The 27,203-nt window shown below is 45.9% G+C and overlaps 1 protein-coding gene across 3 annotated transcripts in view; it reads left to right on the forward strand.

Annotated features, from left to right (window-relative positions):
• The window catches only part of Zbtb16 (zinc finger and BTB domain containing 16), a 184,830-nt gene that overhangs the window by 78,646 nt on the left and 78,981 nt on the right, over positions 1 to 27,203 (forward strand). For all 3 annotated transcript variants that reach the window (XM_013009768.1, XM_013009769.1, XM_013009767.1), the window contains exon 3: positions 12,674 to 12,771. In XM_013009768.1, coding sequence (XP_012865222.1) covers positions 12,674 to 12,771 — 98 coding nt within the window. The remainder of the gene's footprint in view (positions 1 to 12,673; positions 12,772 to 27,203) is intronic.

Below are 27,203 nucleotides of genomic sequence, written 5' to 3' on the forward strand. Positions count from 1 at the left end.
TGTTTGCTCTTTGCAAGGAGTCTGTGCAGCAAGGGGATATGGCTATCTTCTTTTTACAGAGGCAAAAAAGGGGGATAAAGAAGTTTGGGGAGCCTTGAGCAGAGGTTTTCCCCATTCCAGGACCCTCTGCCCACTCAAGCAAGCTCAGGCAGAGGGACCAGGCCTTGCTCTTTGCCTTAGCTCATCCATCTCTTAGTTTTCCTGGATAGGTTCCTCACCTACAGTTTTCCAGAGCTATCTTTGTTAGTGCATTTTTGTGGAGTATGTGTGTTACTGGAGATCAGATGTAGTAAGAGCTTGTGTATGTTAGGCAAGATTGCTACCACTGAGCTTTATTCCCAACTCTATGCAATTTTCATTTATTTATCTATTTATTTATGCATGCCAGTACTGGGGCTTGAACTCAGAACCTCAAAGCTCTCAGTTGGCTTTTTTGCTCAAGGCTAGTGCTCTACCACTTGAGCCATATCTCTACTTCCAGCTTTTTTGCTAGTTAACTGTAAATAACAGTCTCATATTTGGGCTGGCTTCAAACCATGATCCTTAGATCTTAGCTTCCTGAATCCTAGTTAGTATTACAGGCTTGAGCCACTGGTGCCCAGCTTCTGTGCATTTTTATTTGAGTATTATTAAGTCTGTGTCTAAAATTCCTGGTAGAAACAAGAAGGTCTGTCAAATCATGCTCTCTTCACTCCTGGTTGTATTAATTTGGTTGATTGTACTTAAGTTGGAATACTTTTCACAGTCTTCAGCTAAATCTGTTTAAGGAGTATACATTGTTAAATTATTGAGTTCAGACATGGGATAAGGAGAGTTAAAATTGAAATTATGTATAGGAACATACCACCAACTTTGATAGCCAGGTGAGGAGGAACATGTCTGGAATCCTAGATACTCAGGAGGATTGTGGCTTGAGCCCAGCCAAGGAAAAAAAAGACCCCCTTTCAACAAATGGTAAAAGGAAGGAGCATCATGGTCTAAAACCAGTTATGGCAAAAATGCAAAACCCTATTTGAAAAAATAAAAAAGGGCTAGAGGCGTGTTTCAAGTGGTAGAACACTTACCTATTCAGACTAAAGCCTGAGTTCAAACCCCAGCAGTATAAAAGAAAGAGGGGAAAAGAAGGGGAGAAGAAAGAAAGGAGGGAAGACCTTAAGAAAGGAGGAAAAGGGGAAGGAAGGAAGAAGGTAAGAATTAAGGAAGGGGAGGAAAGGAAGAAAGGAAGGAGGAAAGGAAGGAAGGAAGGTTCACTTTGTATTTTCAGGTGTTGTTTTTTATTCAATTGTCTTTCTGACATGAACTTGATCTAAAGAACAGCAGCACTGTTTGAACATTTCTGTTGAGCCTGAATGTAGCATGCCCCGTCTGCAGATGAAGAAGCCAGTTAGCAACGGAGCCTCAGCAGAGAGAATCTTTATTCATTTAGTCTAACAATGTCTTGAGAAATTGGAACCCTCAGACATGGCTGATGAGAATGTAAAACGGTGCACCTGCTTTGGACAAAAGCTGGTCAGTTCCTTAATAGGTTAAACGTAGAGCTTACTACTATAGGACTCAACACCACTCCTATGTATGTACCCAACCAAGCACAATGAAATCACAGATCTACAGATGAAACTTGCATACCAGTGCTTAGAGCGGTGTTATTTATTAGCAGAGTGTGGGATTTCCATCCAGTGGTGTGTTATTCCATGAGAAGAAGGGATAGAGTACTGATACAGGATGCAAGATGGGTGGAGCTTGGACTCATTGTGCCCTAAGGAAGCAGCCAGGCTTCAAAGGCTGCCCCTTGTATGATTTCCATTCACATGGCATGTTCAAAAAAAAAGTAAACCCAGAGAGGAAGATAAATTAGTGGTTGGTAGAGGGCTAGTACTGGTTCTTTTTTTTTTAGGGTGATGGAACTATTCTGGAATTAGGGAGTGATGAAAATGGAATAGTTGGGTGAATGTACTAGACACTATTCTGTGTCATACCTTGTTTTGCTTTGCTTTGTGACAAGGTCTTGAACTTGGGATTCTCCTGCCTCAGCCTTCCACATGCTGGGATTGTAGGTATAGATCACCATACCTACCACCATACATACCACTTCTGTAGTATGCTTTACAAAGGCAAATCTTAAAGTATTAGTATAATATGAATAAAGCCATTTAGAAAAGTGTATTGATTGTCTAGTCTGTCCTAGGAACCCTGCAAAACTCTGAGGATATAGGGGAGGTTTCCTGCCTTCATATAGCTTACACTCTATAATGGTGAAAAAGAATATTAATAAAAAAATAAAAACAAGATCTAACTGAAAATCATGTTAGGTGTTATGAAGTACACTAATGAAGTGAAATAGTGGAGAATAATGTGGCTTCAAGAACCTACCCAGAAGGATATGGGATTAAGTGCATTCTGACTTGCCTGGTGGCTGGCACCCAGTAGATAGAGGTAGGGAAGGAAGCAGCATGCCTTTTCGGATGGAGCTTCAGATTCTGAAGCCTGCCTGTGAACTGTGGCTACCATTATTTAGTTCACCTTTTTTTTTCCTTAGAAGTTTCTCTGTCTAGGTGCTGGTGGCTCATGCCTATCATCCTAGTTATTTAGAAGCTTGTGATCTGTGGCTCATGGTTCAAAGCCAGCTGGGGCACACAAATTTGAGAGAGATGCTTTATCTCTAAATAACTAGCATAAGGCCAGAGATGTAGATGTGGCTCAAGTGGTAGAACAGCAGCCTTGAGTGAAAAAGCTAAATGAGCGTGTGAGGCCCTGAGTTCAAGCCCCACTACCTGCATCAAAAAAAGGGAAGTTTCTTGGTGTCTCTGTTGCCTGTTCCGACTTGTACCTCACTTTGTTGGGAAAGACCCAGGGAGGTTGTCAGTCTTGATTCTATTCTACCTGCTGTTTTCCCTGGACCTTGCAAAAAGAGCCTGACTCCACTACCCTCAGGGTGGTAAAGGAGAATTCTAGAGACTTTGCTTGGTTCCAAGAGAAGGTACTTAGTCTCTTTGTATGACTGAGAGTTCAACCCCAGATACAGGAGCTTGAGGTCATGCTTTTGAAGTACTTCCCAAGTGAGAGTCGATTCATGCATGTGTTACCTCTGCTGTGGTACAACTCTAGTTGTAGATTAAAAAATAATTATTCTAGAAGAAGGAACAACAACAACAAAGAAGCAAATATCTCTTTAGATTTTCTTCATTAAAATGACAATAATTTCCCCAATGTAATTTGGCAGTCCATACAGGTAATCTGCCTAGTTCTTCTCTCCAAGTCATAATGGATGTTGGGAGCATCCGCTCACACGCTCATAATCCTCATATAAGAGTAATTTAATTTTCAGCCTACTAAAGCAGAAAGAATGAGGCAATATACATTTATACAGAATGCTTTAATTCCAGAGGAACATTCTTAAGGCCTTTAAATGGTCTTTTTCAACCATCTCTGAATTTCAGTGGCTGGTCTATAGGATTGGAAGGTAATGCCTTAGCTTCCTGGCTAAAGTGCAAATATATATGTCTATATATGTATATATGAATCTTGATAACTAGGAGACAAAGTCTTTTCCTCTATATAATCAGGCAAAACAGGGAGATAACCAAAAATCTAGCTTTATTGAAAGCTGTTTTCTCGGAAATTGGCTGTCTGTGCCAGTTAAAAGCCTTGTATGGGAGAGAGAAAAAAAAAACAAAATTCTGCATATCGCTGGCCACAGTTTGATTCCCTTATAGGGACTGTGAGGATCTAGAGAGAATATTTTGGATTTATTTTTATTTCCCTAAGGCTGACATCATCAAATCATGCATCATGCTGCCGTTTTGGGTTTGGGGAAAGGAAAAAAAAAAGCTCAGAGCAGCTATAAATCTTCAGTCATGTTACTCTTTTTCCTCTTCCCTTTTTCTAAAAGCACAACTTTTCTGTTTTCTTTAAGAGAAAGCAAAGAAAACTGCAAAAGTGTGTATTGATCCCTTGCCTTCAGATCTTAACTACCCAGGCTGTAATACCTTGCTTACATCTGCCAGGTTTTTGTGTAGTTTGTAACATCTCCTTAATCCAGTGAGCATAAATAGAACATTTCAATCATATTTGGCTACCAGGAGCTTCGTAGATAAGCATGCTAAGACCTTATTGAAAGAGACTGTATGAGATTGTGTGTGATAAGATCATCCCATAGTCCAGGGCCCAAATGAAAAACTTTTGTTCTTGGTGAAATTTGTTGATGGAGATATTTCAAATAAAAGACTTGGGAGAACTGAGCATTTTAAAACAATGGGCTGGTTATGTAACAGCCAACCGACCTCCTGTCGCTCAGCCATGAAGCTCCATCATTGAGTAGTTGTGCGTGGAGCATGGCCTGGACCCTTTGTCATTCCTGGCATTGTATTTTATCACTGGGAAATGACCGCATTAGAAGGTACTTTACATGCAGTGTTTATGGCTACAAGAAGCACCATTGTCCTTCCTCCTATTTTCAGAGCTCAGGGTTGTTCCTTGCACCCTTCTGTCTGCTCCAGATCTTTGGCCTTAATCCCAGGCCAAAGCAGAATGTGTGATTTTCTTTCTGAGAACCCTGGAGAAGGCTTTTCTAGGGGACAACAGGCACAAACATTCTTGTGCTGAGATAGGTATAATGTGCTGGGAGAGAGGGAGAAGTAAGCTAGGGTTTAAACTCAGGACCACTTGCTTTTGCTTGGCTCATTTGCTCATAGTTGGCTGGTGCCCTACCACTCGAACCACACCTCCAATCTGTCTCTTTGCTGGTTCCTTTGAGATGGAGTCTCATGGATTTCTTTGCCCAGGCTGGTTTCAAACTTCAACCCTCCAGGTTTCAGCTTTCTAACTAGCTAAGATTACAGGCATGAGCCACTAGCTCCCAGCTATCATGGTTTTTTTTTTTGTTGTTGTTGTTGTTGTTTTTAATTTGATGATTCTTTGGTATTTTTTTCCTTTCCCTGTAAAAGACGCCAAAACAACCAAATTCCACCAGTTCCATAACTGTGGATTTATAAAACAACCAAATGTTCACCAGTTCCATAACTGGGTTTACAGCCCCCAAACCTGCAGCATAGAAGGTGTTAACTAGCCCTTGTTCTTTTTTTCCTTTTTTAAATCTGCTCTTTGAAATCCTCAGCTTTTATTGGTATATTTACTTTATGGCATACATAAAGAGCTGTATTAAAAAATAAATTGTGTTGTAAAAGCATTCGGTAATGTTTATTAATATTGACTAGTCAGGGAGCAACGAACTCTATTGCTAGAAGGATAATTTGTGGTAATACCAGCTAAGCATTCACAGCTTGTCAAATGACTGTCTAATCTCAACAGTTAAAAAAAAAGGGGGGGATAATTTCTCTCACATCTTAAGAAAATGAAAGTGACCTATTCCCCTGCTGAGATTAGAACCCTTCTCCAACTCTAGACAGCAGCCAGGTTGCATTTCAATGGTCTGGGGTGACTCCCTGGCTATGAATAACTCTTCCTCCATCGGCTCTGGCTACCCGAGTCTGCACTGACATTGAAGGCAGTAGGGTTCCAGTCCTAAGGAGCTTGTAGAGCTAAGGAATTTACAAATGGCCTGGTCTTGAATCACGTACATGAGGAGAATGACACTGGGTGTGACTAATGGCCTGCCCAGCCTGGAATATGACACTGTTGATGACATTAAGAGAAAGTCTTTAGGATGGTCTAATGTCACCCTCAGAAGGTAGCGAACACTCTGAGTGAGTCCCAGAGGCCCTGTGAATAGTCTGCTTTGGTATCAGCTGAGGAGTAGAACCAGCTTTTTGGAATATTTCTTTCTCACAAAGAGATATATAGAAGTCTGGGTGTAGTGGTACACACCTGTAATCCTAGTACTCAGGAGGCAGGGGAAGGAAAATCATGAGTCTGAGACCAGTCTGGACTATGTAACAAGACCCCATGCCATTTAAAAATGCATGCAGTAGTGGAGGTTGGGATGAGTGTGGAAACCACCTGCCATCTCTCTGGAAGATGTTTTGGGGTAGAAATTCCTGATAGTCTCATCGCTTTCATTCCTCTCTCTCTCCCTCTCCCCCCGCCTCAAAAATAAGAGCGCAAGATGCCATTGGCTAGTTGACTTTTCTTTTGTTTGAACTAAAGGTCAATGGACATTGATGTTATGACTTTTAAACTGAAGACAAACCCCAAGACTGATATACAGCAGCTCTTCTCTCTTTGAGTTCTTAGAAAGGTGGGTGCAGCCAGGTACAGCTTTATCCCCTGAGCTTGGGGAGGATGGGGGAACTGGCAGAGCTCCATAAGGCTGTCTCTCATGCCATCCCTAATGAGAAGGCAATATGGCCCCACGTCAGAGGCCATTGGCACATCAGTAAGTCCCACTCTTGAGAGACCCAAGAGGTTTGCATAGTGGCTGGGTTTCCATACGTGGAGAATCTCGGACAAGGGAGCAGGCTTTTCGAGAGAAGAGTCATTTAGACCCTGCTCATCTAGTCTTGCATCTCTTGCCTTGCTGTTGTGAGTGTCCCTTAGGAGGGCTGAGTCACCAAATGGATGTCATGGTGTCAGAAGGAAAAGGGTAAGCATTGGAGAGGCTTTGGCGGGTGGAACAATGTGGGATCAAGGATAAGGGTGCATTGTAAGAGCTGCCTGGCTTGGTATGAGTGTTGGATCAGGAGATGAATCATTTCAACTGAGAACAAGAAAAACATTAGCCCTGGTCCAGCTGTAGAGTCCCCTCCCACTCATTCTTCCCAATTATAAGTCCCAGTTCCCAGTGCTAGTCTCCCCTGCAAAACTCACAGGTCAGGCAAGTTCAGCTTCCCAGTAGGAGAATGAGTCAATTAGGTCCTTCTCTTAAGCGACTTGGGCTATAGGAACTTAGGTTTCTTCTTCTAAACCTTTCCTGCCTGTGGGTCTGCTCTGACTTAGCCATTTAGGCAGAAGAGCTTCAGAAGACATGTGAGATTGGTACATCTTTCCGGACTTGGAGCCAATCCCACACTCTTCTTTGCCAGCCAGTCCTGTTGGCCTTTTCTTCTTGGCACTTACTGGTGTCATGGGTCTTTCTTCTGGCCTTCAAGTCCTTGGTCCTTGGCTGTGTGGGATGGAAGATGGCTGACCCTCTCTAGAAACTACACATAGAGTATACCCTTCATTAGCAGGTACTAGGACCAGCTGTCCCTGGACACAGAAAGTAGGGAAGGTGGAACTTTGTATGGGTCACCTTGCTGTCACTCATGCTGCTAGAGTTGTCCCAGGTGGGCTGGGTTGATGAAGACTTAACCCTGAAGTTGTGTGGGTGCTCTAAAGCTCAGCCTTCATGTTGCCATAAAGTTCTGTGGGCTTCAGGAGCCTCCAGATATTCTGATTCTTTATTGAAGGCTAGCTGGGAAACTGTTGTACTTGGAATATTATTAGGATGGATAGACAACTGTACTAGACTTCATTTTACCTTGAGGGTTTTCTTCAGCAGTGTTGAAACAATCCCCTTTAATCCCCTAGGTCTTCTGAAAAAAAGGAAGCTATATCCATGGCTTCTACCATTGGGGAGTTTGCAGTCTAATCCAGACCAACTCTGGATGGATTTTCAGAATCACAGCAACACAGAAATGGTTCAAACAATGAGAGTGTGTCTTGCCACCTTGGTCTTACTAGTGAGAGCTGTGTGGTTGAGATTTGCTGTGAAAAAATGGGTCATTCTCTGAGGTTGCTTGTTAAAAAGTTCCAGTTTGCTTAGCTGCAGTTTCTCATAATGATTCAGCTTTCTTGACACTATAGATTGAAACCTGTTCAGGGTTAACTTAGTAGGGTTTCATCAATTTTAGACACAAGCAAATAAATACGTTATATGCAAGGTATGATTACCTGATGGGCCAGGTGTTGGAGATGGATCATCACGAAGAGTGAGCATATATATACCCCAAGAAAAAAAATAGTGGGGTCCTGAACCGTACAGGGGAAATGGATCCTCGACTCAGCATTGGATGGGGTGTTCAACTCATTCTGGAATCAAGTCATGTTTAAAACAGTGGCCAGAAATGAGGCTTATTCACATTATCTGCCAAGACAGTACACAGGAAAAGTGCAAATCTATCCCCACGTGCCCTCCTTCCCCATGTCACAGCGGAGGCTGAGGACCTCAGATGGCCATGAGCAGTTAAACTTTGTGAGAAGACAGAACCAGACTGAGGGAATGTCCGAGCAGGCTAAGGAGAAAGAAGTGAAGAGTGCTTCCATTTTGATTAGAGTCTTTGCATAGTGTGGCGGTGATGGTGGTGGTGGTGGTTGTGTTTTTGGAAGGTTTTGGTTTAAAGGGGGATTCCATGGCTTTATACAAAGTTCTTGTGATCCCGAAAGCAGTTGGAATTCAGATTCCAGATGGGCTTTTCTGTGAACTGTGTCATAGAGTATTCTGGGAGCCAGGACCATTTACTCACTTTTTTCTTTCTTTCTTTCTTTCTTTTTTGGTGGTCATGAGGCTTGAACTCAGGATCTGGACAATGTCCCTGAGCTCTTTTACTCAAGGTTAGCACTCTACCACTTTGAGTCACAGACCCACTTCCAGTTTTCTGGTGGTTAACTGGAGATAAGTCTTATAGCCTTTTCTGCTTGGGCTGGCTTTGAACTGTGATCATCAGATCTCAGCCTCCTGAGTAGCTAGGATTATAGGTGTGAGCCACTGGCTCCCAGTTTGCTTTTTCTTTGAAGTAGGACAAGCCTGTATTTCTCCACATGATTCCTTCCTGCTATGTGAATGAGCAGTCACTAAAAATAAGAGCAACCCTGTGTTGGGCCCTGGTGACCTCCCAGCCAGGCCTGTAAAGTTGTTCCTTTTCCTTTTCTGAGCTCTGTGTTTTGCTCTGCTCTCACTGCCAAGGCAGTGGTCGAGACCATTGACTTTGTAGTATGTACGGAGTCACGTGAGTGCCAGACTCATTTTTGGAAACCTGTGTGGGCCACTGAGTTAGTGGGTTGGTTTCAGATAGTGTCTTTAGCCCAAGGATTAGACAAGACAGGACACATCAGTGTCTCTGAAGGCAGCAACATGGTTCTGAGACCAAGCTCCCGATGAAAGATTAAGTAGCAGTAAGTAAAGGAGAAAACTCAAGTCGTCTGGAGTAGAAGGTTTTGAAATGAATCCATTGCTGGGGTGGGTGTAGGGTTTTGCTTAGTTTGTCCTCGCTTAGCCACTTCAATGTCAGAGTTGGTCACAGTGAATAGCAAAATGGAGTATGGCTGAAGGAGACACTGGTGTCCTTTTGAGAACTTTTCTTGGAGCCTAGGGGAAAAGGGGTATGGATAAAACTCTTGGATGATGAAATTTATCTCCACTCAATCTTCTATATCCTTTCACAAGTTTGGGGAAAATATGGGGGAGATTATGATAGCATGGCTTGTTCAAGGTCATATGTATAGCAAGATGGTAGCCGAGTGAGGGTGAGAATTCATAGCTTCTGACACTCCCTGGAAGTTCTTCTCCACTCCTTCTGTAGGAAGAAGTCAACTAGTCCTCCCCTCTTGCATCGAGCCAACCTCACTGGCCACTTCTAGTGGTCACCGAGCACATCATTCTCATCTAGGGGGAAAAAACGCTGGTAGAGTGCCTTGCCTCCTGTGTAAGAGAACCTAGGTTCAGTCCCCAGTAGCACCCAAAACAAAACATTCACACCTATGGGTGAAAAAAAGCACTGTATACACCAAGAATATTTTTGTTTTGGGTAGTACTGAGGATTGAGCCCAGGGCATCTTGCATAAGAGACAAGTACACAAGTACTCTTAACACTGAGCCATACCACAAACCCTCCCAAAAACATTCTTTTTATTTTTATTATTATTATTTTTTCGTTGGTTGTAGGGCTTGAACTCGGGGCCTAGGCACTGCCCCTCAGCTCTTCAGCTCAAGGTGAGTGCTCTACCACTTGAGCCACAGTGCCACTTCCAGTTTTCTGGGTGGTTTATTGGAGATAAGAGTCTCACAGACATTCCTGCCTGGACTGGCTTTGAACCGTGAGCCTCAGATCTCAGCCTCCTGAGTAGCTAATATTACAAGCATGAGCCACCAGCGCCTAGCCCAAGAGCATTCTTAAGGGTAACAGATTTTGATCTGGACACTCAAGAGAGGAGAAATGGGAGACCAAGATGGAGGTTTAGCCTGAGGGTAGTTCCCCAAATCTGAAGATAGTTCATACCAGAGTCCTTGAGAGAAATCAATAAAAATAATCCAAATGGATGTCTGTCTCCGGCTTCTCCTGAAAGTGTCCACCCCACCCTGAGAGATAGGGACTCCTAGAAACAAATCCTTCAGGGGAAAAAAAGAAAGGTAAAAGTAAAGTAGAACCCATACATTCCTACCTACCAGACTCACCAGGATTGTGTGTGAGGAAGGAATTCATCTGCCAGAGCATTCACAAATGGAGCCTTTGCTGCTCTGTGGCAAACCTCCATCATGGCCAGGCATGGGGCAGGAATGCAGCCCTGCCATGTGTCTCTGTGTGTGTGTGCTCCCATGTATGCACAAGTTCATGCCTGGGAACATAGTTCAAAACATAACTTTGTCCCAGATACGATGAGGCCATGTCCCATTGTGTAATGTATTTGGAGTTAAGAAGGTTTGGTTGAAATGTTCTGTACTGTTACTATTTCTCAACTTGGAAATAGCTCAGCCATGGCCAAGAATGAGATAAGAGGGGGTGGGGTGTCTTACAATGAGAGAGAGAGAGAGAGAGAGAATTTGTGTGTGTGTGTGATTGAGAAATCATTTGTTTTTGGCAACAGGAGGAAAAAGTAAAGGCAACAAAGACAACAGTGTAGCTGAGAAGGAGTTTTGTCAGGAGAGCTGTTCATGGTCCTCACTAGAAGCTGCACAGAGTATTGGATAGTGGGCTGTCCTCCTGCTCTTTTTTTAATTTTGATATTTGATTTTTGGTCAGTCATGGGGATTGAACTCTGGGCCTGGACACTGTCCCTCAGCTCTTCAGCTCAAGGCTAGTGCTCTACCACCTGAGCCACAGTGCCACTTCTGGCTTTTTCTGCTATGTGGTGCTGAGGTATCGAACCCAGGGCCTCATGAAGATAAGGCAAGCACTCTACCACTGAGCCACCCTTCCAGCCTATGTCCTCCAGCTCTTGATGACCCACCAGCAGGGCCAGCCACTGAGGAGGCTCCCCTGGGATTACCACAAAGCTTTAGCAGGCTGCTTGGTTCTCATTCTGAGATTTGTAGGTTGGCAGCAGTGAGTGGCTTGGGTCCATTGCCAGGATCTGGGCACTGCCAGTATCAGGGCCTAATCCTATTGTCCCATCGCAGGTTTGTTTTCTTTTCTTTTTTCTTCTGATATCAGCATCAGCTCTCTGGCTTTTTCCTGCAGCCCTAGCATATCAGCATTCTAATCTCAGTAGATTGTTGGCTCTCAGAGAACACTGCATTCTCTTGCTTGCTTCACCACCTACAGATCCTGTCTCTGGCTGCCACTGGCTGCCCTAAATCCTTTGGGAAAGCGACAGTGAAGGGCCAGAGATGAGATCCTGGATCCTGCATCCTGGCAGTGGCCATACGGGCCTGAAAATGGAACTGTGGGTTAAAGGAAAATCAGTGTTTGGGGCCAGCAGCGTTTGCAGCTCAGAGCCTCTCCCCAGAACTCAGCTCTCTGCCTGCTGGCCTGTTCAGTTCCTTACGTCTTGTGGGCCCCATAGCTGGCTCAGGACTGAGCAGAGGGACTGGTGGGAAAGGCCTTAAGGGGGTGTTGGGATGGGAGGAAGCTCTGCTGCAGGCTGGGTGTGGGAGCAGTTGGTTTCAGGGTAGTCACACAGACAGGCCCATCTCACAAACGACAGAATAAGATACCATAAAATAAGATAACGTGGCTGCTGCAAACACCCTAGGTTATAGAACAAAGTTTCTCGAAACCCTTCTGATTATTGGGGGTGGGGTGAAGTGGGGAGGCAGAGATAGAAGATACTTTTGAAGCTGGGCTTTATGGGAAAGATGTGAGTGCTGGGGATTACTGCCATTCTAAGAACATCTAGGCACCCTGAGAGATAGGTAGGTGGTTTGTGTCCATAAAGAGAACATCTCATTCTTATGTTTATTCAGGGCCTCCTTGGTGCCAGTCACTGTGAAGGACATGGGAGTATCTGGACAAAGTTAGAGCACAGGTGCAGCCCTCTGAGTGTAAGGTGTGGAGAGCCAGGCACGGGCAGCCATAGTAGTGAGGACAGTGCTGTCCCAAGCTAAGCAGAGGCTGGAGTACCTCCATTTATGACCTGTGCTGGTTTGACAAGTGATTTACCCGTCTGGCCATCCTGGATGCTGTTTCCTTCCACTCTCTGAAATGGTGTCTTTTTCCCCCTTCCATGCCAGTGGACCAAACAGTAAGAAGTGCTCTAGACTTCTTCTTTCCCGAAACAAGCCTAAGAATGAGTGACGTAACTGTAACCTTTATTCTAACACCTTTGTATAGATATATAACACCTTTATATATACTCATCTTTATTACAACCATTAAAAAACCATTTCAAGAATGAATGCAGCCCATCTAGGGGCCCGTGGAAGGTGTCTGAGGGTTCCAGATGAGGCTTTATCCATGTCAAGTCTTTCATCTCCATTTCCCATTCACCTGCCAAAGGGATGTGGCAAAGCCCGCCAACAGGAGTGGGTCTGCCTTCTGTCCAGCCAGAGCAGCAGCAACCTGTCCTTTCCTTTCCCCTACAGGAAGCTGCACAGTGGGATGAAGACGTACGGATGCGAGCTCTGTGGAAAGCGGTTCCTGGATAGCTTGCGACTGAGAATGCACTTACTGGCTCATTCAGGTAGGCAAAGATGCCTTTACCAGCCCATTCAGGCCCAGGCAACTACCTCCTGTCCACCTTCACCACCAACTCGGAGCCTACCGTCACCCAGATATTGCCCTGCCAGACAAGGTCTTGGTCTACCTGGTCCCTTGGAGCATTTCCTCCAGGTTCATGGAGCTGATGGTGTGCTTGTCAGATGAAACGGATCGTCACGGTCTCCCAGAGTTCCCAGGGCCTCGCTGGCACCCATGCCCTGTGTGATCTACCTTCCAAAGTAGACTGCAGTTTCATTAGCAAAACAGTTGTCGAATTAGGTTCTCGCTGTCTAATGAATCTGACTATTGGGTTCACATTATACAGGAGCCTTTAATTAAATAGATATAGAAAGGTTGGAACACAAAGCTAGTTATAGCGTGCTGTCTTTTGCAAGTTAATTTTATCCAATTCTAGTGGGGTCGACTATGTAGCTGCTGGTAATTTTGTTCATGTTTGGGCAAAGCAGCTCTGTCCTGTGAGGCGTGGAGAAGGGGAGAAGCCCCGACATCCAGCCTGCCTGGGTATGCTTGCCAGGTTGGACATTGTGGTTTCAAGGCCGAGGGTCTGGCTGCCAACACTCCGGGTCTCTCGCTGTCTGTCCTGCGCAGAACCTTGCCTTTACAACCTTGAATGTTCATTTTAGGGCAGGCTATCTTATTTGGTCTCGCTACCATCATAGAGACACATGGCAACATCTGCCTCATCCTTCTCCAAGCAACTGAGGTCTTGGAGGGCAAATTCAAATCCTATCTGTGCCAGTTGCACAGTGTACTAACAGTGGCCAGATCTGTCGTGTGAAACCACAGTTTCTGTATGTTTTAGTAACACCAGTACATACAGTGCAAGTGTTGCCAACTCATATAATTTTTTTTAAAGAATTAGGTGACAAAGACATCTGTAGCAAGTCCCCAACCTGTAGTGGATGGTTAATAGGTATCAGTGGCTTTGGCTTGTACCTCCTCCCTTTCCCTTGCTTTTGAAGTAGTCACCTTGGGGCATGCCAGCATTGTCTGACTGCAGGTGCGTCCTATCTGCTGAGCTGCTGCCTCCTGTTCTTCTCCAGCTCATAGTGTTACCCTCCTAGGAATGCTCGTCAGTGGCTGTGCTTCAGTTTGCTGTGGTCTGGCTGCAGAGCCCACATGGTTTCATAGGCTCCTTGGGTTCTGGACCTGGTGGCTTCGTTTTACCTCTTTCTGTCTGCTTGGGAAAACCCTGTCCCATCTTCCAAGATCCTTTCTACCATGCTGACTTCAATCATTCCCCCACCTCCAGCGAGAAACAATTGTGTCATCCTCTGGATTGTTCATATTTCTTCATGTATAACTCTTTGAGCACAATTGTTCTTTGGTGTGTTATGGTTATTTATGGGCTTTGCCTTATCTCCTCTACTTGAGAGGGGAGGTATGATGGAGGCATGAGCCCCCTAATGATATGAGTTTTAGTATCTTCATCTATATAGTAAGAGAGAAAGAGGGGGCGGGGGAGAGGGAGAGGGAGTGCATGCAAGACCTGGGTCAGCTGTCCCTTGTCCTGTAGCTTATTCTCTAAAGGCTGATATTCTACCATTTGAGCCATAGCTCTACTTCTGGTTGTTGGGGTTTTTTAAGGCTAATTGGAGATAAGAGGCGGGATTTGAACTGCAATCCTCAGATCTCAGCCTTCTGAGTAGTTAAGATTACAGGTATGAGCTACTGGTGCCTGGCTGTAAAGTAAGAGTCTTTAGCTCTGCTTAAGAAGTCATAAGACTCACTTAGCACTATGCCCGGCATGTTACTTTTCTTCTTCTTCCCTCTAATGGACCGTAAGCTCCTGAGTACAGGATCAGTCCTCGGTGTGTCTGCCACATTGCCAGGCATGTTATTGGAGTCAGTGGGTATTTGCTGAATGAGTAAGTGCAAGCTTGGAAGGCTGATAAACAATTCCATGAGACTTCAAGCTCCTGCCTGGTCTCATCTGCAGCAGGAACCCTCCCTTGAGTGTTCCTGGGGAAGGGGGCATCTAGCAGTCCCCTGACTCTTCATGGCAACTCCTCTTCCAGGCAGTAGGAGATGTGAAGCAACCACTGTGTTCCTGTGTGAATCTCATGGCTTCAGTCTTGGGTGTGGCCGAGAGCTGAGTTCATACTTTCGGTGAGGTCTGTGTCTCCAGTTGAGACAAGCTAATGACTATGCACACCCCTCGGTGGACCGGACTGGTGGCTCCCTGGTGAAGCTGTCTCTGGGCCTGCCTCAGATACTACCTTCAGGTCCCATGGTTTCACCAGATCCCTCCAAGGCTTTGGGATTTGGGTCCTAGCTTGCCCTTTCCTTGCTTGTCTTATCTGCCACGTATTTCACGGTGATAGGTCGCACTGAGAATTGCCTCTCAATGCCCTTGTGAATGAAGATGTGGAACTGGGGACAGGTGGTGAGTCCTGGGAGTATGATAATTCATTCACCCTTGTACATAGCTCATAGCCTATGGAGTCTGTGACTTCTCTTCCCTATTGATGAGTTCTTCCTCTTGCCCTGTATTTATCTCTCTCTGTCTCTCTGTCTCTCTCCATCTCTCTGTCTCTCTCTCTCTGTCTCTGTCTGTCTGTCTGTCTGTCTGTCTCTCTTTCTCTCCCATGCAGAAATGTCTTAGCAAATCAGATGGCACAGAGTTATTGGGCCTAGACTACTTCCTGAACTAGTTGTACCCGGGTAAACATGGACCACCCCTGAGGCCCCTGGAGAGACCTGGTCTTGTTTGGGAGTTGGACTCAGAGGGCTGAGGTGCTAGTGTCAGGTATTCTAGAAGGTTCTAAGACTGATTTTTTTTTTACACATTCTGATTAGAGCCCCCAGAGGCCTGACCACAGAAGTCTGTTTTAGAAGGCCTTTTTACTGAGATACGTGAGATTTCCTTGCTCTGTTTTGAAGGCTCCTTGCAAGGATCTGCCAGTGAGAACAGACTGGAAAGATGTATAGGACAGATCCATTTTACAGAGGATAAAGGTTTGGAGCAGTAGAGGAAAGCTTGGAAGAAATAGATTGTATTTTGTTGTGCTGGTACTGGGACTTGAACTCAGTATCTGCATACTGCCCCTTAACTTTTTCATTCAAGGCTGGCATTCTACCACCTGAGCCACATATCCACTTCTGGCTTTTTTTTCTGGTTAATTGGAGTCTCATGGTCTTTCCTGCCCGGGCTGGCTTTGAACCATGATCCTCAGATTTCAGCCTCCTGAGCAGCTAGGCTTATAAGCGTGAGCCACTGGCACTGGGCTAGATTTTTTTTTAATAGCAGCATACAGAGAAGTAGGTCTGGGATTTGCATTGGGGTCCTGGTTGCCCTGAATGCTGCCACTGCCCTGCACAGGCATATCTCTGCTGTTTGTGGCTGTTCCTGGAGCTGCTTCCTCTCCCTCCTCTAGCTTGTTCTGTGCTGGCTGCCCTACCCCCTCTTGGCAAGCACTGCCTGTGTTTGTTATTGTAGTCCTGGCGCTGGGCCAGGCCTGGCTGCAAGCCAGACTTGTGGGTACAGTATGTACAGTGAGTGCTGAGCCATGCTTGTCATCATAGATGATTAATTTTTTTTCTAATCTAGTAGGGGTGGGGTGAAGGAGGAGGCAAGGAAAAGAAGTTTCTCCCAGACTGGAGAAGAGGTCGCCCTGAATTCCTCCGAGATGTTGTGTGTTTTTTTTATAAGAGGAGGAAAAGGCTTTGGCTGTCTATCCTCCACATCTTTGCTCCCTTCTCCCCCTGTCTTCTCTCTCTCTCCTCCTCATTTCCCTATCAGATGCAATCAGCCTCTAGGAGATCCGACCAGGCAGGCGAGGTCTTATTTTCAGTGACTAGAATACTAAATTTGCACTCCTAAATCAGTTTTCATTGTGTTGAAATTGACAATTTGTTTAATTAGAAGTTTGCCCTGTAGGAGGCCCTTCTGAGAAGCAAAATGCTCTCTCTCTCTCTCTCTCTCTCTCTCTGCTTCTCTCTCTCTTTCTGTGTCTCTGTCTCTCTCTTACTTTCTGTTTTTCAGAGTTTTTTTTAAGAACCCTAAATGGTAGGAGTGAATGTTCAGTTTAATTGAAGTTTTTATTTCAATTTGAATGCGTTAACTAATCAAGTGTTTATAAGCTATACCTGATGATAACAATAAGTTTAAATTAACCAACAATAACCTAACTCATTAACTAACGAGATGGTATGGCCCAGCTCTGCATTCTCCAGGGCGTTTTTCTGAGGTCAGAAGACTTGAGCTTTGGGAATAGACAACTTTCATCCCAGGCTTTAGAAAGCTGGCCCTATAGAAGGAAAGTCTAGGATTTAGAAGGGAGCGATAGAATGTCCTACACCCTCACCATCTCTGCCCCAGGAGGACCCCAGGGCATCCATCCCTGTCTTGGGAATTGGATCCTGCAGTGTCTATGGATCTCCAGTCTCTTTGCCTGTCCCTTTAACACAAGCAGCGATTGCTAGCTCTGGGGAACCCCTGTAGAAACCCCACGCTCTGGCTGGTGACTCCTTGGTTCTGAGGTTGGCTAGTGTGTGACTTCCCATCCATGTAAGGCAGGGCAGCGTTTCCCACATCAAGGCTTCACGGAGGGGTGGGTTATAAGTGAGCATATAGAACTGCTTGCCCTGTGCTTCAGGAGAAGTTTGGGTGTTTCACTGGCCTGGCTTTATTCTGGGGTGTGTGTGTGTGTGCGTGCGGGGGGGGGGGAGGGTTTAATAAGCCTTAGTGATGTATTGGGCTCTTTACATTTAACAGTGAAGAATCCACTGCATCCCTGACTTCAAGAAGCTAGAATCACTCAGGAGAGGTCAGCCTAAGTATAAAATCATGGCAAATGCACATGAGTGCCCAGCACTGGGAAGGAGGTACAGGAGAAGTTCATAGGAGATAGACCTTGAATAGAAGGTGAGCATGACATTCTAAAAGGGACTGGAAAGGGAAGCCCAGATGCCCAGAGGATGGGCAGGGCAGATGGGGAAAATCCACAGGCTGTGCCCAGGACTTAGCAAGAAAGGGGTGGGACAAGATTCTGAAAGGCCTTAAGAAACAATTGATTGGCATTTTCCCTTGATGGACAGCCATCAGAAAACTGAGAAGGGACTGACATTTCTCTCAGTCCCTCCTCTGGGACTAGATGCAACTATAGGTTTGTACATTGACTGGGCCAAACTATTATGCTCTTGTGTTTTCTCCTGCCCTGATTGGATGGCAGAGATCCTGGGGTTGACGTGGTTCCTTTGTTTTCTTTTTTGGAACACTTAGCCTTGGGCTTCAGGGTTTGGGGTGGTTTTTAGTAAGTTTGATTTTTCACAAATTAGCATCAGTTCGTTGTACAAAGGGAGTTTCACGTTAATGTGTATATATGCCCCTTAGCCAGAGCCACCCCTTCTAGCCACCTCTCTCTTCCTTTTGCCTCCTTCCCAAAGCCATCTCATTGTTTTCTTATTTCATTCTTGCACATGAACATAAAGTATTTCTATTAGATTCGCCCTCCATGCTTATCTGGTCCCCTCCCACTAGTACCTATACCCTAGGCAGAATACAGATAAGCCTTTGTGTGTGAGTGTGTGCCGCCACTGAGGCTTGGACTCAGGGGCTTGTGCTCTGACCCAACTTTCACTCATGTCTGATGCTTTACACCTTGAGCCACAACTCCCAGTTCTGGCTTTTTGCTCATTAATTGGAGCTAAGAGTCTCACAGATTTGTCTGCCCAACTGGCTTTGAACTGCGATTCTCAGATCTCAGCTTCTGAGTAGCTATGATTATGGGTGTGAGCCACCAGCCCTGGTTTCCTAATATTACGTGTTCATAGTTCAAAGGGGTTTTACTACGGTATCATTCACACATGCATACACCATACTTTAGTCAGATTGATCATAAATATGTATAGGTGCACATATAATCCTTTATGTGTTTACATATATAATATGTTTACATGTTTATAGTTTAGGTCTAACATTCATATATAGGAGAGAAAACCATATGACCTTTATCCTTCTGAGCCTGGTTTACTTCATTTAGATGGTAGCTTCCATATCCAGACATTTGCCTGCAAGTCCATTCTTCTTTATGGCTGAATAATATTCCATTGTGCATCTCCACCACCTCTCCTTCATCCATTCATCGGTTGTCTGTACCTTGGCTATGGTTTCAGGGTTCTTCAAGTCAGAGAATACAGGGAAACCAACCAAGATAACAAGAAAGTTCCCTGTTCCTGCAAAGAGCAGGAAAAAGGTGGTCCTCACATTGATGGTTGGAGGACCCCAAAGATGGCTTCTTGGGATGCATAGCTTGGGATTATTCAGGTCCAGGAGAGCCCTTGGCTGGTCCATTCACTTGCTGTGATTTTCCAGTGGAGGTCCAGCTTTCCTTTCTTCCTGCTAACCGTCTGCCACTAGAGGAAAACCAAACTGGAAGTCGCCCAGGAAGAAACTCTTTTCCTTCCGCATGCTTTGAGAGGTGGGTAGCACCTGTTTGGGGGTTGAGAAACTAGAGCAGATCAGCTCAGCCCAAGTGGGTTGGGCTGCAAGACCAAGCTGCCCTGCCTTTGGTCCTCAACGTCCCTGGGGACGCAGAGAGGAAAGGCTGGAGCCACTTTCCCTGGCTTTCTCTTGAACACACTTCTCCCTCTCCCTCTCCCTCCTCTCAATTTGGCCTGCGTCCCGAACTTTTTCCCAGAGTGGTGTCGTCACTGGCCTGCCGGCAGGTCTGGATGTTCTGCCAGCATTCCAGCGAGTTTATGATCGCTTGCAGATGCGGCTCCAAGAACACGCTGTACCCAAAGCAGAAATTAATGCAGGCTTGACTGCGGTCCAAGCCCCTACACGGGAGAGAGGAGAAAGAAAACAAAAACTGTTTAATGCTGTTTATAAATTATACACTGGCTGATGAAAAATACATTTCTCTCCTGTCCCCTTCCTCTCTTCCCCTCTCCCCCTCCCATGCTGCCCTCCTCTCCACCCTCAGCCCCTTCTCACTTTCTGCCTCAGAGCCTAAACGGAGACATAAGAATATGGTTTTGCTTTTTAGCTCCTGTTTTGGATCCGAAACGCTGCCACCGAATCACAGCCAGAGTATATTTACCCTTTACCTGATGAAATAGACTGATTTTCCAGCCCAGATGGGGTGGGTTTTTTTTTTTGGGTGGTGGTGGTGGTGGATGTAAGTAGGGGTTTTGTTTATGAATGTTGGGTTCTTTGATGGGTGCAGGGTGTGCTTCTGGCCCCAGGCCCAATAAATCCCCTTCATCAATGCCACGGGGTATACATTAGGCTGCACCCCTCCACCCTCAAGACTTCACGGCAGACCAACTGCCCTGAAAAAGTTTGGAAAGTTCATTGCAGGTCATTGTATAAACAGTGTTTTCTGCTCCCTTCACCTACAGCCTGTGCGAAGAGGGGGGTTCACGTACACCCTCCTCCCTCAGTACACATGTCTCTGTCTCCATATGGTGTTGAAGCAGGGGTTGGAGCAGATCATTCTATCTACCCCTCTGGATCCCACCCAGCCTCTCCCTATGAGCCCTCCCCCCAACCCACCCCCTCCCAATTTATTCTATAAATTCGTTTGCACATTATGTCTATCCATTTACATGGCTTTTGTGTTTTTTTTTAATACTGCTAATGTTTATCATTTGCCCAACAGGCTCGACAGATTTTGCTTCCTGTAGAGCATCGAGGCTTTAGAGCCCCCTCGTTGCTAAGTAGCAGTCTCTCTGTACTGTAATGGGCTGATTTTGTATTCTGTTCAGTGCTGTATCTTATTTTTGTATGCAAGACAAAGTGTTTTGATGGAGGACGATTGCAGCAGTGTCTGGAGGCTGTTTGGAGTTTTATGGGCTGTACAGTACACTGTGTGCTCTCTGAACAGAACACAGGCTGTCGAATTCTGGATTGGATTTTGTCATCCTCCCCCCTCCCCCCCCAGAGGAGGCTGTGAGATAGAACATTACTTTTAGGGTGGAGGAAAGAAAGTGGAAATTATGTAATAACATTTCTCTCTCCCCCCCCACCCCTCGCTCTGTCTCTCAGTGATTTTCTTTTCCATCCCCAAATAGGGTGGTTTCTCCTACACACACCCCCTTTTATATTGCCACATGATGTTACACAGCTAGGTGCTGACGTCCCTATGAGGAATGAATGGTGCCCTAGAGGGGTGGATGCAGGGACATCTGTCACTCTTTTCCTCTCCCTTGCTCCTTCTGGGCTGCCTTGCTGGCCCTTGGTTTTGTCCAAAGACCAGTGAGGCTACACAGTTTTGCATGGGTTGGACCCAAAGGCAATGCCATCTTGCTTCTGTTCAGCTTCTTCTTGCCTGAGGCTTTCCAGACATGCACCTTGATGGCGGAGTTCTTGGGTGGGCTTCTATTGCTGTGTTCTCCTTCATCCCTCTTCCCTTGCCCCTCTGTGCAGGCTAGATAGATGGAGCCCTGTCTCAACCCATCTATCCTAGCCCCGTGTCTGTTCCTCCCAGAATTCTCCATCATGGCAAGCATTTTTTTTTTAGGTTTGCTTTTTTTCTCTCTCTCCTTGAATCTTCCTCTAGATCTCCTTTCATCTCTCTGTCACTGTCCTTGTGTCTGTGTCAGGCTCAGCCTTTGCACGACACTCCTTTGTATTTCCTGTCTTCTTTCCTGTGTCTTCATCTGTCTTTGTCTCCATCTGTCTCCGTTGATCTCCTCTCATCTGACTGTTTGGCTGGCTGGCTCTTGGTCCATCTCTGTCTCTTCTTCATCCCCTTTCTCCTTCCCCCTTCAAAGTTCCTTATCTTGGAGGTGGAGCTGCAGTTGGAGTGGGGAATAAATTGCCACTCAAAGCCCAGAGGCCTTGTCAGGACTCTTGAGCAAATGACCAGAGAATGTGCCCAGCATATGGAACTTTCTGTCCTTTACCTTGCAGGGCCTAGAAAATGGTTTCCCTACATTTTCTAGGACCCTTGATTTTTTTTTGAAGTTGATCTGAGGATGGGTAACAGATGAATAAGATTAGGCTTTGTAAAGCCCTTAAGGAATGTACATTTCTCCTTAGAGTCCCATCCTGTGCTCTCTGTGCTTGCTGGAGTCATTCTGGGCTGCACACCTAGCACAGAGCTCACCTGACACCTTGCCATTTGTTCTCTCTCCTGTCTGTACCCATGGCCTGGCAAAGCGCCTGGCACATCGAAGGATTGGCGTAAGTATTTGTTGAATAAATATATGTCTGTAACTGAAGTGTTTGTACTACCATGGAGCTCTCGGTTTGTTGGGGCCCAAGGCTTACACAGTTTTGGTTGCCTTCCCTTGGGAAAACACTTTGACTGTGAATGAAGACTGGGAAGTCTTTACCCACCCCTCCAGGAAAAGGGGCCAATGCTAAGGAGAGGCCTGAAGCTTCAGCTTGACTAGCCTAAGCGAATAGGACCTCCGTAAGCCACTGCAAGTAGTTTATGATTGAGGAACCCACAGAGAGACCCAACTAAGTAAGGAGATTCAAGCAGAGGACAAGATGGTGGCATCTTCTCAACTCCAGAAACCCTCAGAACATGGGGCAGCTGCATTTTCTAGGCCTTAGGTTTATTTTCTACAAGGTTTAGGCCAAGTCTTCCTCTTGCTTTTGATAAATTACCATTGGTCCAGGGTTCTGGAAACTTCTTGGTATTCTGTGCTCTTCTCAGCATGGCTGGTTGGGGTCAGTAATACCCCGAGTTGCATTTCACCCACATTGACAAATCTGGTAACATCCTGGCTTCTATATTGACTTTCAGTGATTGACCATGGAATGGTATCCGTGCCCTTCCCACTCCCCAGCATTCTTTCTTCCTGGGTCTGTGGCTTTGGATTCCCTGCTCTTCTGGGACCATAGAGTCATCTAGAGTCTAGTTTAAGCAGAGGTCTGGTTCTCTCATGGGCATGATTTCTACCTGCAGGTGGGGATAGTAGTAATGGGAAGTATCTCCAGAGGTTGAGATCTTTTCTCTGGAGTTTAAAGACTCATTTGTTACAGAGTAGAGAGTAGGATTGGACATTTGGTGGAGAAGGTGCACTTAACTTCCTAGCAATGAAGGGCAGAGTCCAGAATCATCATCAGAAGTGTGTGTGTGTGGGGGGGGCAGATCAAGAAGCATTTACATGAAATACTCAAAATTGTTCTTCTGCAGTAATGGTCCCACACAGACCATTACCTTGAAGATTTAAACACAAAATGAGCTGGCCATATCTAGTGACTTCCACCAACATTCCTGCCTGATGGCAAAGGCGACTTTACCTTTAAGTCTCAACGTCATTGTTCGTTGTCAGTTTTCGGAGGTTGTTAGTGGGCTTCCTCATCCGTGGATTCAACCAGGAACATGTTGATTGTGTGTGTTGAATTGGGAATCTTCCTCAACAAGATTCCAATGAAAGAACATACCCAAATAAGCCCCCTGACCTGCGGGGCCTAGACCAGCGTTTCCCAGGAATTCAGCATGCTGAGGGGAGGCTCAGCTTGACTTGGAGGAAGCAGAAGTTTGCTTTTTTTTTATTTAATAATTTGCGTTTCCTATGAATGATTCTGTGTTCTGTGCGATACTATGCATTTTCATAACTGTCTCTTCCACTTTGGGTAAAGGAAGGGAGGGAAAAAAATAACAGCAGCCGCCTTCTGTGGGCAAAGGAAGAAAACAAGAGATTGGGGCAGAGAACAGGCTAAATTTAAAATTGTAATTGGCTGACTTCCACTGGCTTGCGGGTGTTTTAATGACTCATAATAACTTCATTTAAAACCAGCTGAGCAGAAAATAGATTGGAGAGGAGCCTCGGGCCATTATGGATTTGTTTTTTTTGACAAGCTCGGTTTTCAGCAGCCAGGAAGGCTCTCAAAGAGGGTTTGGCTGTGTTTCTCTCTCTCTCTCTCTCTCTGTTTCTCTCTCTCACTCTGTTTCTCTCTTAGTGTTGGTGGTCTTCTTGGAAGTGGTCATATAGAAACTGAGGCTACTTTTTCTTTGCTTTTTTTCTTAAAAAAGCTTTTCCCCTTATACCCCCTCTTTTTAACTAATTAAAAATAGATGCCTTGAGGTATTATTTTAGCATTAGTAGGGTCCCCCCCACTTTTGATGGTGGGTAAATGGAACATAAATAAAATTGTTTTTTAAAATTACTGAATTAATTAGGTAGTAAAGCAACTACAATACATAAATTTCCTTTGCTGAGTGTTTTCTCCCTTAGCCTTGATCCATATTTGTGGGGCGGTTCCCTTTTTTCCTCAATCCCCTCCTCTCCCCACAGCCCCTCCTTCCCAAGTCATAGTACAGACCTTCCTTTTGAATGGTAAGCTCCATCTACTGTCCTGGCAATGGCTGAATGATTGCCACAAGTCGGTAAGGTTATGACAGTGTTGATTCTGTCCAGGTACCCAGTGTGCTCCAAGAAGCACGGGTTTTGGGAATTGCCACGCAAGGATCTTCCCTGCCTCTGATTGTTTTAAATAGATCCTACCTATGTCTCATGTCAGGAACAGTGTCAGACCAGGAGGGGGGGACCCATCTCTTCTCTCTCTTGAAAGCCAGCAACTCAGCTACAGGATGCGTCTATCTGATTGGGACAGGAGGCCACCCCCATCGGATAGCTATTAGCCACTTATCTATTCTCTCCTATGGCACCTGTCACCTTCTTTGTTAAATAGCTCTTTGTTTGTCCTGTTTCATCTACTAGACTCTAAGCTTCTTGAGAATGTGTGACATATTTATTTCCCTTGTCTCCATAGTATCTCGTGTTGTGATCTGTATGTTGGTTATAACTTAGTTATTTGGGTATTTTGAATAGATGAATGGATGAATGACAGGTAGTCAGGAGTAGACCTGAGGTGTTCTCTTTCTTCCTGTAGCCCTGGCAGTCTGCAGTCTGGATGAGGAAACTGGAAGGGAAGCAGGGACCTTGTGTCTAGCATGTTCTCTTGCACCATCCCCTCAGCCTAACGCATAGCAGGCTCTAGGAAAACATCTGTTGAATACATGAATTGCTCAGGATGGATAAGTGGGGCTGAGGAAGAAGAGAAAACACATTTGCTGACTACCTGCTGGGTTCTGCATGTCCAAACTCATGCTGACATGAGCCTTGGAAGCAGACTTGCTCATTCCATTTTGCAGATGAGAATGTGAAGCCTTTAAGAGTCAGACAGCCTGGAGGTGGCAGAGCTGGTCTCAGATCCAGATCTTTCCCTGACTGCTTTTCAGGTATGCGAAAGTGCTGTATCTGGCCCTGGCTCGTATTCTTTTGAGTGCCTGAATCTCTGCTTTTCACTTTGTAGAACTAACCAATATCTCAGAGAGTAGAGAGCTAAGACCAGAAAGGCTCTGGAGGTGGTACATCAATGGATTACTGCCTCAGTCCAGCACCTGGGCCAGTCACCAGCAAGAGGGCTGGACTAGCCTCTCCCTCATCAGCTGCACCAGTTTGTGTTCAGCGTTGGTGAGGTATGGCCATTACTTCCCCATGTTGTCTTATAGGGCCCAGAGGCCCTCCAGTGCTCCGGAACCACTTCAGGAGCACTTCTGGGAGCACTTCAGGAAGGTCTGTATATTAATATGTGGTTTCTACCCCTAGGGAGAGCTTGGTTGTGTCACGTCCCCCTAATTCCCCTCCCAAACACCCCATAGAGAGGAGAGGCAAGAAGAGAGACCTGCCTGTGGTCCGTCTGGCACGGTTACCTAGTTGGACGTTCTATCCCTGTCTCCTAGGGTTGGGAGTGAAAGAGGCAGCTAACCTGTGTGCAGCCCAGAAATGTGGGAGCTGGGAGTCTGTGGTACCTTAGACTTCCAGCATCTCAGAGTATGGCCTATCAGGAAGATTGAAAGAGGAGAGGCTACGTCTGCTCTCTGACAAACCTCATTTTCTCCAGGAACACATTGGGGATTCTGGAACCTTCTCAGGGGAGTGAACATCAGCCTAGTGGGAGCTAGATCATGTAGGTTGCATAGCAGACTATTGTGGGTCACAGATATGGCATTTGGGGGGGGAGGTTGAACTGAAGGTCGGTAGCACACCAAGGTTAATGCAGCAAATGAGAACTAGAGCTATTGCTGGTGGCCAGGTGGAATGATGTCCTGGGTTTCTGGCAAGGGAATCGATGAGTTGTGCATAAGTTGAGAGCAGGGAGAACCCCCCAAAAACCTGGGCAAAAGAGATTGGATGGAGCTTTCTTGGACTATCCGGACAGAGCTCCTGGTAGAAATGGACCCACTTTTCTTCTGCGACTTAGAACCAGCCAGGAAAAGATGCTTCTCTGCCTCCTCCTCTTTCTCTGCCCACACAGTCATCTTCCCAGGCTTAGAGCCCAGGGTCTTACACCTAAGGGTCCTCAGGTACCTGAGAATATTACTCTCAGGCTGAGAACCATCCCACTGCCATCTCCGGGGGTCCTTCCGTCCTGAGGTTGCCGCACACAGGCACGTGCGTGAAGAAGCTTCGTGAGGAGCACAGGCCTAGAGCACAAAACTCTCACCCAGGACTTGATAGGAACCCCAAAATGTGATATGAATGTGCAGAGCTCCCCAGAGCCCTCAGGACTCACTACAACCATGCATGGGCCTACCCCTTGGTGAGTTGGTTGAGGGGGACTTGAGCAGTCATGCAGATTGCCTTAGAGGAGGTATGGGGGACCCCACCTCCTTGGACCATCAGGGACATCCAGGTATATGCGTTGGTCTAATGAGGGCGGGGCTGGCTCCCCCCCAGGTGGAAGGCAGCAGGAGGCAGGGCCCAGGCCTTCTGTAGAGTTTCCTTCCTTCACAATTCAGCCAGATACAGACAACCTCTTCTAGACTTTTCCCCAGTAGTTAGCGCTCTCCCTTGTCCTTCTCCCCAGCCAGGGCCCATTTGGATTGGAATTCTTTCAATCCAAAAGAAAAAGAAGCAAAAAGGAAAAAAAAATATCAAGTTCTAAACTTTTCATTAGGTAGTTGGGATAAAAAGCCTTCTGGGGTAGATGGATTAAACCTCGCAGCTCTCTTGCTGACTATTATAAGGTAATTGAGCACCGGGAGCTCACTGGTGGCTGCATTTCATTGGAGTAATTATGCAAGGCCATAGTCATTTCAGTAACAAGGTAACTCCAGGTAAGCAGAGAACACCCTGAAACTTTTGATTTGCAAGAATCTTCCTCAGTCGCCTTTCTGAAATGAGCCCAAGAGACAAAGACTGGGAGATCAGACTGTGTTGGGGGAGATGGGGGGACAGGCTGCTATCCCTGTGGGGATTACTGCCTGAACAGCCCAGATCATCGAATAGGAACAACCCAGGACCTATGGGAGAACCCTGCTGAGGAGAGGGGAGGGGGCAGTTCTGGGAGTCACTCATTCTGGAATCAAGGGCAGACAGGAACAGGTAGAAGCTTCGGGGCTGACCAGGGGGCAAGATGATGCACAAAGCAGTAGCTTCTGAATGTACTGAGGCAGGGCTGGGGTTGGTATTCAGAGGGTG

This window comes from Dipodomys ordii, unplaced genomic scaffold, assembly GCF_000151885.1.
Source record: "Dipodomys ordii isolate 6190 unplaced genomic scaffold, Dord_2.0 Scaffold10, whole genome shotgun sequence".
Lineage (NCBI taxonomy): Eukaryota > Metazoa > Chordata > Mammalia > Rodentia > Heteromyidae > Dipodomys > Dipodomys ordii.